The sequence below is a fragment of the Hylaeus anthracinus genome, unplaced genomic scaffold (genome assembly GCF_026225885.1).
Source record: "Hylaeus anthracinus isolate JK02 unplaced genomic scaffold, UHH_iyHylAnth1.0_haploid 1, whole genome shotgun sequence".
NCBI lineage: Eukaryota > Metazoa > Arthropoda > Insecta > Hymenoptera > Colletidae > Hylaeus > Hylaeus anthracinus.
In genome coordinates this window covers 1,169,702-1,186,494 of record NW_026533255.1, presented here as the reverse complement: position 1 = coordinate 1,186,494, position 16,793 = coordinate 1,169,702, and the positions used below count along the sequence as shown (strand labels likewise).

The 16,793-nt window shown below is 46.2% G+C and overlaps 2 protein-coding genes across 2 annotated transcripts in view; both read left to right on the top strand.

The window, feature by feature from the left end:
* Window positions 1-708: 708 nt before the first annotated feature.
* Window positions 709-4,324, top strand: LOC128896477 (uncharacterized). The gene is made up of 3 exons (XM_054159841.1): window positions 709-751; window positions 2,310-2,594; window positions 4,040-4,324. The coding sequence occupies exons 1-3, from the start codon at window positions 709-711 to the stop codon at window positions 4,204-4,206; spliced, it is 495 nt and encodes a 164-aa protein (XP_054015816.1). The 3' UTR covers window positions 4,207-4,324.
* Window positions 4,325-5,659: 1,335 nt separating this feature from the next.
* LOC128896480 (zinc finger protein 853-like) overlaps window positions 5,660-16,793 on the top strand; it is a 168,641-nt gene continuing 157,507 nt past the window's right edge. Inside the window, exons 1-2 of the mRNA XM_054159851.1 lie at window positions 5,660-7,425; window positions 10,421-10,531. Of these exons, the coding sequence (XP_054015826.1) occupies window positions 6,340-7,425; window positions 10,421-10,531 (1,197 nt within the window). The 5' untranslated portion in view covers window positions 5,660-6,339. The remainder of the gene's footprint in view (window positions 7,426-10,420; window positions 10,532-16,793) is intronic.

The following is a 16,793-nucleotide window of genomic DNA, read 5'->3' as shown; positions in this document are numbered from 1 at the left end:
AACGTCGATAAACTTTCAGCGAGACGTGTAATGGCTATTTGATGAATCGAATTCGTGTTCCACCAGTAATCAAAGAAATGTGTATCTTTTATAGACTATTCGAGATAAAAGGTTAACTTGTTAAGATTGTACTTGCGTTTCTGCGAATTTATCATTCTATGCATATAGCCGCTTCCTCGCAGTCCACGTCGCTTACAAATGCAAATTTCCCCTCAAAAGTGAACAAAATATCAACAAGGACTTGGAAAGAAATCCATCGTTGGGCCACACGTGACGCAAACGAACGCGAGAAAGTAAACGTGGAGCAACCAATTAGAACCTCCCATCTGTCATACGAGCCATCTCCGATGCGAAGGGTATAGCAAAAGGAGAGGAAAAGTCTCGTGGAAGAGACGAGCTATCGCGATTTTCACGGATGACTCGGTTGAGGATGACGCGTGTCGGCCGTAAGGGTGACAGAGGGCTGCTTTTCTCGCGGCGGTTGCGTCCACCTGAAGCGTGGAGCCCGTGGCAGGTAGCATCGGAGGGTGGATGCTGTATACGCGACGGAACAGCGGCGCGTCGGGTGGGGGTAGGCTGGAAAAAAAACAGCGACACGGTTCTCCGCCCTCCGAACTCACACTTCCACGTGTACGCCACGTGGAAAAAAAGACGAGGTCAGCGTAAAAAAGCGGCGCGTGGGGGTCTCGGCGCGGCGAATCGGTGGGGATGAAAGCAGCCGAGCTGAAGGAAGGGAAAACCTCTCCTCGAGGTTGGAGGGTGGCTCGTACGGTGGCAAACGATATATATAGCTGGGAAATGAAAGAGAAGGAGGGTGGAACGAACAGAGGGGAAAGACGTTGGCCGTGTCCAGGAGGGATGGAAAGCTCGCGCGGTGGTGGGGTGGACACGTTAGACGGCAACAGAGAGGGGCCGAGAAGAAGGGAAGGGGCTGTCTATTTGACGAGGAGGGTGCGTAAGACGAGCAGGATGGCCATCGACCACCCTTGGCTATGAAACGAACCTCCGTTGAAAAGTCGACGTCCTCGAGGTCGATGATCCATCTTCCGATCGAGATCTCGAAACTCGAAAACAACCCTCGAGGATTAACATGGTAAACTTTCTTTTCGCAAAAATCTATCTCACCCATATTTTCGTACGAAGAAAACTCTCCAGTTCTTAAGTACATCGTTCCACAGAAGAATGCGATCGCGCTGGACAGAATGGTGATCGATGGGGAAAAAGTAATTCGAAGGGTCGACCTAGTGGGAAGGGATAAAAAACAAGTCCCACTCCCCGTTCTGGTTAGTCACGCGTGTGTGGCCATACGGAGCTCGAAGGGAGGCCATTTTTATACGACGGTCCCCTTCTTTTTATTCGTACCTCAGACTACACCCCCTTATCCTCGAGGGGAATTTTTTGGTCAGTCGAATTCGTCGGTTCGCGATGCACGCACGCACGCACGCACGCACGCGTTCACTTTAACGAGAAGCGCGGAAAGCAAGGAGTCCGACGCGACGTGGGCGAGACTCCAAGTCGCGGTCGGGGGTGCCGATATTTTCAAAGATTCGCGGTATCCAGTCGTCCGAAAAGTCCGCGAGTGTTTATGTCCGGCGTCGAAGCATAAACAGGAACAAGGACGATCTTGCACCCTTCCGCGGCGGACGGAGAGGAGATCGAGAGAAGGAGAGTAGAGGCTCCACGGAGAGGACCGGGAAGGAGAAAAAGCGGAAGCACAGGCAAGGGAGAAAGAGAGCCCCTACTATCTTTCTCACCCCTTGGGAAGGCTACCCCCGACGTCGACCGAGACGTCGGCGGAGTCGGAGAGTCCCCCACCCACGGTGGAGACGGCAGAAGGAGCTTTGGGTGCGCGGGGCGAGGAAGGGCGGCGGAGTGTCGAGGAAAAGGGGGAGACAGAGCGCGCGCCTCGACGTAGTCCGTTGGTGGGGGCGAAGGAAAAGAGGGGTGGCTTGAAAACTGCTGTCCTAGGGCAGGCTCAGTTTTTCGTCCTCTCGAAGGTAGATTTTGGCCGTGGGAGGACCGACCAAGGGTCGGACGTCGGACGTCGGTCGAGGGTGACCCGAGCCGGGGCCCAGCACTCGCGGACCCCGGCTCGCGAGCCTCTTAGGCGGAAAACCGAGCCGGCGAAGGCATCCGGAGCGAGCCAGAAATTTCGCGACCGCGCACCACCTAAGACAACGCCCCTACCCGAACACGCGTTCTTTAAGGCACGAGGGGGTGGCTTTTAGTCAGACGCACGCGGTCTGAGAAGCGCGCCACCACCGGCCCCCGCCGACGGAGAAGGACTTAGCGTTTCTCGCGAGCCGCAGACCCGAGTCAGTTTCGGTTCCTCCTCCGTCAAGGACTCGAGAACGCGGAAGAGGAGAAAGCTTTTTCCTCGATCGTGCACGCGCCGTTGTCGTCGTTGTCGTTGTCGTCGTCGTCGTCGTCTTCGTGCTCCGTCTTCGTGACTATCTACGGAATACTGGAACATCGTCATCCTCGCACGTTACACTTCGAGAAGAGAAGCCGACCGAGCGTGTTTACGTACGATCGTCGCCTTCCACGATCCGCCTGTCGCTTTTCTTCGTCGACAGACATTCCGATCTCTGAACGTAAGGGATCTTGGATTTTCCTTCGGTCTTCGAACTCGAGATTGTTTCTGTGCGCTCCGACACTTTGTGTGCTTCCGCGGGACTTTAACCAAAAGTGACGGTCCTTGTGCACGAATAGTGGACTCTCGTTCTTCTTTTTTTTCCGTCGCGATTTTCGACAGTTTTCCCCTCTTTCGCTGATCCATCCCCTCCATCCTGGTACTCCGACATGCCCGGTACAAGTCATCGTCGTCTCCAGTGTTTCGTCGCGATCGCGGACGGCTCGGTCCTTTCTTAATCCCGTCGTCCAGAACGGAAATGAAGTGCCTCGACGGAATAACCAAGGATAAACGCGAGATCGCGGGACAGAGGTTACTTCGCTCTTCGGAGCATCCGTCGAGGCCTCGACTCTCGCAGATCGCGATACCGTGAACTCGTACAACGGCTAACGCGCGTCGATGCTGAACGATAACCGTTTGCAATGACGGGGATCACCGTTTGCAAGGTGACGTGGAACCTTTCTACCGCTTCCTCGAGTCCAGTTTAAAGGACTCGCGTCGGTTTGAAGTCACGCGACAGACAAGAACTCTCGTTGATCGTGACGAAAATCTTCAAGGAAGCCTTCAAAGACCTTTCGTCGCGTGCAGCTCCGTTTCGTCGAACGATCCTCGCATTCGACTAGATTTATCCGACCACTGAATATTTCCCTAAAATCGGTCGGGAATATTTCCCTAAATCTCCAACAGAAATATTCTCGACGCAGACTCATCCGTGTACCCACTGAAAATTCGCGATAATTCTCAGAAAGCCAAGTCTTTAATATTCCAATCCGTCGAATTCCAAGTGCAACGCATCGCAAACTTTCTTCGACTCCCGCGAACGAATTTTCTCTCGCAGTGGTGGACTTTGACGCGACGGCACAGCGATCCGCGGCTCACGTGCTGTCGGTGTGCGACTCTAAAGAGACAATTTTCCGCGACTCGACGCAACCGAATCGTAAAATTACTCTTAAAGTTGAAAAGTGTAGATCTCGACTCCGTCGAGAGTGTTCCCGTCGCGTTGTTCAAAAATTTCTAAAGCTTCCATCTCGCTCAGTGAAATCAACGAAAACGTCGAACCTTGACGACATGTTCGAAACCTTGGAAATCCTTGTCCCCTTTCCGATGCACGTTTCCGTTTTCGAACGTTTTCTCGTCCGTATCTGTCGTTTATTCTCGCGAAAGTTAGCGTCGCTGGGAGTTCAGTTGAGTTTTGACAGTGAGTGGCAAAAAGGTGTCCGTAAATCGTGAAGTAGATGTCGATTCGAGGATCGCGATCAGTCCGCGGCTGTCGTTACCCGTTCGTGCTGAAATTCCGGTGCATGCTTTTAGCGCGTTGTAACGAAAGATGTAGTGAGAATAGTGTCGAACGTGGACTGTGGTGATAAACGAGCGGCATAAAAATAGAGTTTTCTTTCTGAATTGCAGCTTCGAGCGGGAGACGCATTGCAGCAAGAGATTCCCGCGCTGGAGAGGAAGACTGGACAAAGCGGAAGAAGCAGAATAAGACGAGCAAAGCAGAAGAAGCGGAGGAACACAAGAGCAAAAGAAGAGCGAAAGCGAGACGCGTAGAAGCGGGGTTGCGACGAGAGTGATTCGGAGTAGCGAAGACAGAAGGGTGAGAGAACGGGAAAGCGAGAGAGCGAAGGACGCGAGGATAAGAGTCCGAAATCGAGATAGATTCAAAGGAGAGGAAGCAAGTGAAAGAACCAACAGTGAAAAGGAAAGAGATAGAAGAAAGAAGAGGAAGAGGAAGAGGAAGAGGAAGAGAAAGAGGAAGAAGAAGGAGCTCGCTAGAAAGAACCTCGCGCCGCATACATATATATTTCAGTGTGTTCAAAAAACGAGTGTACCTAAGTGCAATATTATTAAACCTAAACGATAATAAGAAGCAACCACAACTACCATCGACGATATCGGTAATGACGAGCGGTTAATCGATAATCGAATAGAATTCCTTTTAAAGAGTTAAAAATACCCTAGAGTCGCATTTCGAGGGGAAGTCGTGAACGGACGCGAGGAACAGGACGAAGAAGGGTCGCGAAGACAGAGGAAGCAGCGGCGGAAGCAGCATCGCAACCTCGACACACTGTGCAAGCGGAGTGACACGCGGAATCACCGCAGTCGGAGAACTGCCGTCCCGGTACGAAGAGATCGCACACGACGTATCACACACGGTGGACGAGCGAGTCGTTTTCCACGCTTCGAACGAACCACAAGGGCTCGCGAGTTCGCACAAACACACACCACGCACATACAACACGCACATCGACATAACGGGGCTACGAACTACTCAGGGCAAAACGGGACGAGCAGTGTCATCCGCGAGTGCGATTTTCTCACCCGGCAGGCACAGAGGCCGCGACACCGGACTTGGACCGACAGCGTTTCGCATCCGCACGTACTGTCCTACTCGTTCACACCGTCCGGGCTGGGCAATCCTGAATTTTAACCTGAACTTAAGTGTACGATAGACTTTAAGTTAGATAGAACAAAGAAATAGGGTGTTCTCCACAGTGTCGGAGGACTTCCGCTCGCGCGCGCATCGCACACGAAACGCAACATACACGCACACACAAACACACACACACACACTCGCGCACATACGCACACACATTAAATGCAGACCGTAAGAAGAAGGAGCTGAAGAAAAAGAAGGCCGTAGAAGAGTGCTACGCGTATGAAACGCCGAACCGCGGAGACGCAGGATCAGTGACGGATTGAAAGATCCGCGATCGCGTTACGGGAAATACGTTTCGAAGATCGTAGAAGGCGAAAGGTCCATCGGTCGCGTACCAAACGACTGATCGGTGGTGTTCGCGAAACATACGAGGAATAAATAGGATTCGGTGAGAGGGAAGAGTGGGAAGAAGAGGCACGCGAACAAGACCAGAGGTGTACCGAGGGAAAGAGTTTGATGAGCCAAGTAGCGGGAGGAAGCAGCAGCAGGCCCGGGAAGTCGAGGCAGGTGGCGAGTAACTGACGTTGCCCGCCGCCCAAGTCGAGCGAGGATCGTTGTCCTTAGGACGATCCTGGGCTAAAGGAACGCGCGATACAGCGAGGAGAAAGATAGGAAGGAACGGCGGCGAGCGCGGAAGTGTGCCGGCCGTCGAGCTGCTTACCAAAAGGGGTGCGAAAAAGCGGGCAAGCTGCGCCGGAAGGGGGTAGCCCGGGCTTCTCGCGAAGGCCTCAAAATTTCGGACGCGACGGCGGCCCTGGACCTACGTGCCCAGACACAAGCCCAACCCGAATTTGGCTTGGATCATCACCAGCAACAGCATCACCATCAGCAGCAGCAGCAACAGCAACAACAACAGCAGCAGCAGCAGCAACAGCATCAGCAACCGCAGCAGCAACATCAGCAGCAGCAGGGCCAAAATCCAGAGTCGCGTCCACACCTTCACCTTCAGCAGCATCATCATCAGCATCACCCCGGGAATCATCTCCACTCTGGCGATTCGGGGGGTGGGATAGGAGGTGGAGGAGGTGGCGGTGGAGCCGGTGGAGGTGGCGGTGGCGGTGGCGGTGGCGGTGGCGGAAGTGGCAGCGGTGGAAGTGGCGGTGGTGTTGCTGGTGTTGCTGGAGGAGGAACGACCGGTTCCGAGACGGACAGACCGGTTAGGATCCACGACGAAGACGACGAGGACATCACCGAGAGGGAAGACGAGGAGGAAGAGGAAGATCCTTGCAGCACGCCGGAACCGGACCTCGAAAACGAGCCGGAACCCATGGAGGTCCAAACGTCGGCCGTCACCGCGGCGGCCGCGAACCTTCACGCGCTGCGACAACATGTCTTCAAGATGTCCGACTACTGGCAACAGCCGCAACGAGGGCCGCCCCAGCATTCGCCGGGGATACAGCACAGCCCTATCTCGAACTCGACGCAACACCAGCAGCACCAGCAGCAAGTGCAGCAGATGCACAGTCCGCTCGGTCAACAGCAGCAGCAACAACAACAACAGCAGCAGCAGCAGCAACAGCAGACGAGCGTGTCGCAGGTACAACAGACCGCTAACACTGGATTAGGCCAAACGCCTAGTCCGCAGCAACAAATGCAGCAGCAACAACAGCACGCGATGTCCATGAGCCAACAAACGCCTCAGGGATCGCAGCATCAGTCTTCTCCGGCACCGACCACGCCGTCACCACAGGCGGATCATCAGAATGCCATCGCGTCCAGCATGGCTCAGAGTCTACACAATTTGGCGCAGGTACAGCAGTCTATGTCCCAGGCGTCGAGTCCGTCGCTGGCCGTCCAAGCGGTCCAAGCGGCTCAGGCCCTCAACCAGAACTTGGGACAGGCCTTGACTCAGGCGCTCACGCAGAACATGCAGCAGAACCTAGGACAGACGTTGCAGCACAATCTCGCGCAAAGTTTAACGCCGAGCCTGTCGCCGCAGCAACAACAGCAGCTGTTAAATCAACCGCAGAACCTCAGCCAAGCCAACCAGAATCTCCAACAGAACATCCAAAGTCAAGCGCAGAACCTGTCGCAAACGCTGCAGCAACAGGCGCAAAATCTCTCCCAGAACCTCGGGCAGAGTCTCAGCCAGCAGGCGCTGCAACAACAGGCGCAGAATCTGTCGCAGAACCTGTCGCAGAATCTTCAACAACAGGCGCAAAACCTGTCGCAGAATCTGCAACAACAGGCGCTGAACATGGCGGGCAGCATCGCTCAGAACGGCGGTCTCGCCGGGATGAACATGTCAACGAACCAGCAGCAGAACTCCCAGAACTCGATGCTGAGCCCAGGCGCGACCAGCCAGGACTCTCACGACACCAGCCTCACGGAGAAACTCGTCAACGAGTTGCAGGTGAGAGAACGCGTTCGCGATTCGTTCGTCGCACACGCTTTTCCCTATCTGTTTTTCTTTCTCGCTTTTATTTTCTCGATCTCGGTTAGACTCGCCCGTAGCCCCGGAGAGAAGAGATAAATAAACTGGGACGAGGCAACCGCGATAAAAGTGCATAATGCACCGATAAATAGGGTCGTTCACTTGGACCGACCGACGCCGGACAATACTTTCAAACAGTTTCTGCTAACGGTGAAAAATACGCGGCACTTCCTGCTCGCTCGTTTGCAAATATTTCTACGCGTAACTTGCATACAATTTTTGCCTAACACGGATCTAATTCCGACGCGACGCGATTGTATTCTACATAGACGAAGTTCGACGATTAGGGTCTCGAATGCATCTACGATTAAATTAGATAAGGACGTGTATCGTCTCGAATCTAACACGACTGTTTACCATATCTGCGGTTCCTTTAGATGGAGTTGTTAGGTTTTCCAAATTAAGTGATCTCGCGGGAGAAAAATAGCGACCACGCGACTGTTCATCATATCTGCGGTTCCTTTAGGTGGAGTTGTTTTCTAGATTAGTTGATCTCGCAGGAGAAAAATAGCGACCCTGCACTCCGCAAGGGAAGCGTCGGCGTCGGCTGGACGATTTTTCGATGAATCGAGCATCGTCGACGATTTTGCTGATTGTTTGAATCTGCGACTGTACCGAGATACACTGACCATGGTTCACGCACATCGGAATACGTTGACTTACCGCGTCGCGTAGCTCGCAACACGCGCACGACAGACGTATTCGCACACGCTTGTAGGCCACAACGAGCGGGAGTGCGATAGTGTGAGAAAGAGAGCGCTCGCGGAGAGGAGCACGGCGAGCGAGCGAGCAAGCCAGGCGAACAGGCGGGCAGGCACGCACACATTAGAGTCACGGGGCCACAAATGCAAACGCGGCCCACGCACACCGATGCGAGGAGATGCAGATACGTCGTCTCTCGGGGTTCTTGACCCGCGCAACACAGATAATACTATACGCATACGTCATACGGTACGCCGAGAAGATGTTCTCGAGAAAATATCGCGGCGTGCTTCTGCGATGCCGCAGTCCCGCGAGCTTCGATACGAGGAAACTAAGTAAATATATCACCGCGAATCTGCTTCGGTCTCGCCGCTAATAGGAATCCGAACGTTTTCTTTTTATTCCTCTTTTTCCCTTTTTTTACGCGGAGACCATCCGACTCGTTTTCAGACGGAATTTCCTGTACCGGGTGATTCTGGAAACTGGGATAGGGGAACGGAAATTGGCAGAGGATAAAACTTGCACAACTTCCTGTTGCGATTGATTTCTGGCCAGAGCTGCACTATTCGTTTCCTGGCGTCGGACATTTTTCTTATTACGGTGTTGGATGCTGGAACCAAGTGCCATATTTCTACCTTGCTAAAGCATCGCGGAAAAAGTTGTATAAATAGACTATGGTAGTTACTTTTCGATGGGTCTCTTCTCTTAAACTATAATACTTTAACTATAAAGAAGATAAAGTTGTAGAGCTTCTTGTTGGAATTGATCAATGATGCAATACTTCTTATTTGTCTTTGTAAATAGCATTTCTTTGCTGGTACAAGTCATTTTTCTTTATTATGTCATTCAATCTATGATACTAGAACAAAGTATCTTTTCTTTATCGTTCCGTGGAAAAAAGTTAAATAAGCACATTAAAATAACTGCTGTAATAAATAATAAAAGATACTTTTCAATTCAACACGTTCACGCTGGCGTGTTCATCGGACGGCGTACACCACCGGTTGCTCACGCTCGTGTGTCTATTAGATGGAGTGCACCATCGCGCCGCCCCATGGCGAGAAACACAAATATCAGCGTCGGCGTGAACGTGTCTTACCTACAAATTCATGGAGGAAAAAAGTGTGCAACTTTCTGCTACGATCCATTGTTTTCACCAGATAGTTTTTCTCAGAAACAAGTAGTGTCAAAGTTATAGCATTTTTGTTATGCTACTAGCCATCTTTTCTTATTATACTATTGAACCTTTGACAGTAGAACAAAGAAGCACTCTTTAGCTATCTTCTAAGAGCACCATGGTCAAAAGTTAGACAAATAGATTGAGATAGTTATAAGTAGCAAACTATGTTTCTCTCTAGTTTTCATAGACAATCTAAAAATTGACGAATGAAGAAATTGTGCTATTTCCTCTTACCATTCATTCCTTATATCAAACTTGCAGTATTTATTTGCTAGGTATTTTTTCTCATCTTATGACGATATTAGGATGAATACTCTTTTCCTACACGTTTGAAAATATCGTAAAACATTGTTATACATATTTACCAAAATATAAATAACAAACAGTACCTCTCGATATATTTCCTTCTATTGTAGTCTAAACCCATGACCTTGCAATTTATTTTCAAAGTAACAATTCAAATTAATTTTCCACAAAATAAATCTGAAATATTTAAATTTTCATTGAGAACATTTACATAAACGTAGATACCATTTCATGTATGATAAAACAGATTAATAATGTTATAATAACAACAAAAATGAAAAATACCTTGTTTAACTGACAATAACGTTAATTCTGGGCAGACTCGACATTTCCACGTATGGGATTAAAATACTCGTGTTCCAGTGGCCCTACCTGGAGCCTCCGTGCACACAATAACGCGGAACGCTGACGAAAGAATTCATTTGAGAAATGAATCGCACTATAAGAAGACAGACATGGCGAGCCTCGACTTTCTCCACTGCAAATTTTCCACAGTCCAACCCAGTTTCCGTAATCGCGGACGGTAGCTTCGACGTTATTCGCTGCGCTTGATTACAATTTGTTTGTTCGAGTAGAAGGATTTTTGCGAGAAATCCGCGACAATGGAATACCAGAGAGACTGCTAAGGTCTCGTGACTGGTAGAAAAACGATTTTTTAGTAATGTTGGTTAGCGGAAAGGGCCATGGACAAGTAAACTAACACGAGCCTCCTGTCTTGCCCGATAGTCTCGTGCCTCTGCGGCGGGACTTGGTGGTGCGGGAGGTGCCGGCGGAGGCGGAGGAATGGGCAACATCAGCGAGCGCACCCTCGAGGAATGCTGGTCCACCCTGCAACGAGTGAGTTGAACACTCAGCCCGTTCAAGATCCCCTTTTTATTATTTCTCCTCGTCACGCGCAGCTTCCTGTTCAAAAAGAAAACCCTCTCACTTTTCTTTTTCGTCGATTCCGATACAGGATCGTCGTGTTCTCTCTCTCTCTCTCTCTCTCTCTCTCTCTCTCTCTCTCTCTCTCTTTCTCTCCCTCTTTCTGTCGTGGATTTTTGTTCGTTCATTCCCGCACGTTCGTGTAACAGAAATCGACAGAGATCCTTGGTTCGTTACGATTTCAGTTCTCTTCCTTAGCGAGGATGCACCGTCTCGCTAGCGTTTTCTAGTCGCATACATGTGTTTCTTTTTTTTCATTTTTCGTTGTAGTATTTTTCCCCCACCGCTGGCATGCTCTACGTGCGTGTATGTGCTTCTGTATGATGTTTGTTACTCTTAACGTAAGACTGTCGACGATCGAGCGTAGCCTGCTCTCGTTTCGATCGGTCGAACAGACGACCGCCAACCAACACGGCGGTTCGAAATCGATCTAAGGAAAGAGGAACCACGCGGAGAAAATTTTCGCGGCAGGTAAACGACCTAGGTTCGGCGTCCCGAGCAACGGTACCTTGGCAGCTCGCGAGACAATACCGCGTTTAATTGTTCCATACGCGTATTCCACGCACGACGCAACCGATTTAATGGGACAGTCCGTCACGATCGATAGTACTCGAGTCCGCGCGTATATGGCGTTGTCCTTTTACGAGCCAGAACCGAAATGAGGGGAAAGGAAGCGGCATCGCTAACGAGCCGTGAATCGACTCTCGGACTATCGCTCGACTCGAAGCAACCGAGATGTCCGCGGTGAAACGGAGACAGACGCGAAACCGTAGTCAACGACTACAACCCGGGGGAGAGGAAAAGAAACTCGAGGGGGGGGGGGGGAGCGAGGAGTAAAAAGAAGAAGCAACGGAAAACTTTTAAATTCTCCTCCCGAGTACGAAGCAACAATTTGTTTCGTTAAGTAGTCGTGCCGCTCTTTTGTTTTTCCGACTTCTTTTATTCCGTCCGCTGTCCGTTAGGGGGGATGAATGGAACGGTGGAAACGAGGTGGTTGAGCGCGGTTTCACCCCCCGCGTGCTCGTCCATCGCCACCTTGAAAGCGAGTCGCGAGCCGAGCCGAAACTTTCGGAAAATCGCAAAAACGCCTCGCGATGGCGAAGTTTTCGCGTTTTGCCGAGATTTAATTAAAACATTCGCTTCCTTTGTATCCGTCCCGGCCGAGCATCCCCATCTAGAGGGACAAAACGTAACGAACGACGAGCTTTCTCGTCTTTATCGCCTTCGCGAAAACGTTCGACCGGCGTTAACCGCGACGCACGCGTTCCTACCATCGATACAATTACGTTTTGAAAGGATACCATCGAAGAAATGTCTTGGAACGCTCTGAAACTCGTCGAGACACCTATCCTCTCGATACCTATCGATTACATCAATTTTAATACTCACATTACGTGGTTATAATTCAATTGAAGTAAAAGCAATGGAATAACGCTCAGCATTAAAAGCAACTAATCATTTATTGAGATTAGAATCGGATGAATTGTGCAATCGATCGTTATCAGTGAATTGAGACTCGTTCGAATACAACTGTGCACAGTTGATCGTATTTAAGAGACTGGGACTTGTTTTGCTGTCATGATATTCTGAAAAATGTTATTTAACAATCTGGAGAACTCATCGATACGTCTACCGCTTCGATTCATATCGATTACATCAAGTTTAATACTTGTATTACATAGTTATTATTCAGTAGAAGCGAAAGCAATGAAATGACACTTAACGTTAAAAATGATCGATAGTTTGTTTAATATTAGAATCTAATGAATTGTGCGGTTGATCGTGAGTGCAATTAAGGCTTATTGTATTCGATCTTTAGTAGATCGGCAAACACAGATAATAAGACTTTTCAGGATTGGAATTTCAATAGTTCATCTCATACAGTTGATATTCTTGAGATCGAGACTTATTTTGATACTCACGGTACATTTCCATTTGAAAGTGATATTCTTCTGTCGTGCCATTCTAAGAAATGTTTTCGAACGATTTGATACTCATAGAGACATCTATCTGCTCGACACCTACCAATTACGTCAAGGTTGATACTTGGTTCATCACATTCAATACTCGTTAGAAATAAGAGCAATGATATAGTACTTAACTGTTGTTCCAAGCGCCAAACATTGTTATTAACTGTTTAAAGTTAGGATTTCGTGTACCTAGTTATTTTGCAAATCTCTCCATATACTTGTTTGAGTAAATTAAATAAAGTAAAAAATATTAAAGGAAAATATAAACAGATGCACGTAAAAATATTAATCATTCATTTGTACGATTCTTTCTATAAATAATACAATCTATCGAAATCAGACAGCTAATTTTTTAGTACTCCTCCCCGGAGGAGTATATGTACTGTAATAATTTTTCGAAATTCGCCTGATTTTATTTGCTTAAATTAATACAAACATTCTTTTTGGAGTGGAATATATCCAACATGTATTATTCATACATTTGTTTTTAACTAACAAATAGAAATCATATAAAAAATAATTTTAAACAATTGGTAGAAAATCGAATATGATGTGTCAATGGACCTGTACTTCGCTCTGCTATCGCTATGTTTATGTGCATTTACATCGAGCCAAAAATTTACACACTTAAATACTCAAAAATGCTTGTAAAACTACCTAATATCGTAAAAGAATTGCGAAAAGTATAATTATTCAAATAATAAATGTCAAACCACTGGCATTTTACGGTAAGAATTCTTTGAAGCTTAATAGGAAGGAACAAATATAACAAATACCTCGATATCATTAATAAGTGCACTGAAATAATGTATCGTAAACAAATATAATTTAATACTTTGAGAATTGATTACTATCGTACATTTCTGTTTGCGTCATATTTCATCTTTAACTGTGTAATAATTATACAAACGAATCATTTCTCCCTCTGCTTGATCACAAACTCGTATTCGTTTGTTATTAATAACCCCGCACGTTTTAATTGTGACAAAGGTTTCGTACAAAATTAGGGGATTGGTTTTCACAGATGGAAAATCGCGCAAATGTACTACGTGAAATATAATTAGAAGTGTTCGAATAATTATATAAATGAAGATGTACTACGTCGTTCCACTAGTCTTTGCGCTTTTTCGTTTATATTATATGAATTATTACGGAATCTTCTCGAACAATTTCATCGGATTTGAAAATTTACTTGTAAAATTCCAGTCACTTTATTTTGAAAAACACGTGGAGTGATACTTGAATATGTCTAACGCGTTCAAGTTATTCTTTCTCGACAGGTTATGTTGAAATGCTACTATAAATTTTTTTTACCAAATTTGACAAATAAATGATTAAAATTGAACTTATCGTTTCTCAGAAAGTTATGTAAATCTCCGAAACTACTAAACCGATTTAAAATATTTTTTTAGTAATAGAAGGCTACACTATCCCTGAGTAACATAAGCCATGTTTTATTTTGATAAAAATACGTTTTCAATTTGAAATCTGAAAATTTGTTGACAAGTTGGAAGAAAAGCGTCGCTTGGCTTTATCGGTGTACGCTGACCAACTGGTTGGATATACGTGAAAATAATGTAATACAAAAATATCGGTTATTAATAGATCTAAAAAGAAGTCAGTGATACGATATATCTAGCTTTTATATTTAGACCGCAATAACGTTTTTTGTGTTAAAAATGAATTGAAAATTATAAGGTGAACTTTAAGGGTACTTATTAGGTATAATATATTAATCTTTATAAAAAAGAATCATTTTATCATCTGGGAAATTTCATGAAGATCAAATTTGCCCTTTACAGCATGTTATTTGTTCGCATAGTTTAGGAAATAATGAAAAATGAAAATCATTAACAGAGAAATAGTCATTCATTACACGACTGAATTCGTCATTAACATTTACATTTAAAAATCTATCTTTACTCTACACCTAGTTAAAAGCGTTCATCTGTTACGAAGTACCTAATTACATATCTACATAAACACTGCAGTAATTGTTAAGCCAACGCTCTAAAATCATTGAGACTGTATTGTCGCATAACTCATGTTTAAGATAAGCTTTCCGAGGTGTGCAACACAAGATGGGTGACTGTTTTTCACTACAGTAACTATAGCATCTACGTGAATAAGAATAGTATTCCACGGGGGTGAAATCGTGGCAGCTAGTCGATCATATGACGATTGCGAAGGTAGCTCGTGATCGAAGCAAACGATGGTGCGAATCGTGGGAAAACAGAGGGCGCGAAGTAAAATGGAAAGTCGAAAACATTAATGCGTTGCAACGTTGTATAAACACTCGTCAGAGAGCGGTTCTCATGGTTCTCGGTCCGGAGGGAGGAGTATATGTACACAGGCAAGCAGCAGCGAGAAGGAGTGGTTTTTTGTTCTTTCATCGGCGCGAAAATTAAAATCCAATTATTTCGACACCTCTACCCGACCCTCCGGTGATTCAAATGAATTTTTTGCGCCAACTCTTTCCCTCCAAATCTCTCTTTCACCCCGGCATTAAACCGGTTCGTCGTACGAAGGTAGCGTTACACAGCCAGAGGCCTACCCTTGACCGATTCGAAGTCCCAATCTTGAATCGACGACAGCTGCTAGAACCGGAACTGCACGGGGAAAAGAGGAAGACGATGAAAAACGAGGGGAAGACGAAGGAGAAGCTCCAGCTCTCGAGATCGATATTCGCAAAATCTTTCGGCCAAAAGATGTAAACAGTTCGAAAGAAATTTGTTCGTTATTATTCCCAACTGATACTCCTCTAAATATTAATCTAGCTCTCTGAAAGTATTAGTCTTCCAAGGAGTTACTTCTTCGAGAGATTCTTGATCATCATTCGTCCACATATATTGTCACGTGACTCAATTAAAGAAATTCATTCGTTCTGATTCTTAACTGATACTCCCCTAACAAATATTAATCTATTTCTCTGAAAGCGTTAGATATTTAAATTTAAATTGGTACTCTTACATTGGTTAGAACTCTGTGAAATTAGATGAATTTTTCCTTGCTACAGTTACTAGAGATCACTGTTAAGAAATCGTTGTTTCTTTACATTGCAAAATTTTGTAACAAATTGACACGCAGGGTGGTTTTTCTTTTAACCATTCTACAGCAGTTTCCGATTTCACTCTTAATCAAATATTTATTGACAACTATTGCATTCTTTAAACATTGTATTCAAATGATTTGTCTGTGGCTTCGTCAGTCATTTTCACAGGAGGTTAGGTCTGGATTACATCTGAGTTAGGTTCGTTATAATAAAAACTATAAACTTTACCACTTTAGGCTGTCGCTCTTAATCAAACAATTGTTTATAATTATTGCATTCTTTCAACATTATATTTAAACAATTTTTTATGTCTTCGTCAATCATTTTTACGAGAGTGAAATATAAAACATAAATATTAAACATGAAGACTGTACCAGTTTAAAATGTTGGGGCACGCTTAGTGAGACCTATGTATGTGATTAAAGTCAATAATCACTAGACTGCATATTTTTATCCATTTATAGGGAATTTGAATGTGCGAGAAATTACAAAATGCACACACTATGCAAGAATATAAAAAATATTGAGAGTAAAGTTCGTATTATAATATTTTCAGAGTTAAATAAATTCCTATTTAGGTTCAATTTTTGTAGGCACGTTCGCCAAGATTTTATTTTGCATAAAGATACGCAGTCTAATAATCACTAACACCGAAAAATAGCATAGTTAAATTAGGTCAATTTGTTCAAAGTTTCAGCCAAACTCGAGCTCTGACAGTTCGTGTCGCGAATCGATAAGAAATGCTTTCCCATCTGAATTCGAACCCACCAGTTCGTGACGTTTCCGTAATACACGCTTTTTAATTCATAAATAAATGGACATTTTCGTTGATCCGGAATAACCGAGAGAATCGAGGAGGTGCGTGATCACGAACAAAAGTTGGCGATTCCTCAAACGAAGCGCTCCTAGACGCACCTTTCTCACGTTCGTATCCCCTTGAGCGCAGCTTTTTTTGCCTTTGATCCCGCAGAGGTAGCATCGTATTATTTAAATAACGGTGTTCGCGCGCGTGCCATTGTTTCACTAACCCTTCTACTATTACCCGAGAAGGGGGTAGGGAGGGAGCAGCGAAGCTTTCCGTTTCGGTTTCGAGTCGCAGAAGAAAACCCGAAGGATGAAAAGACGGCGGGGCGAGGAAAGGCACTTCCGTGCC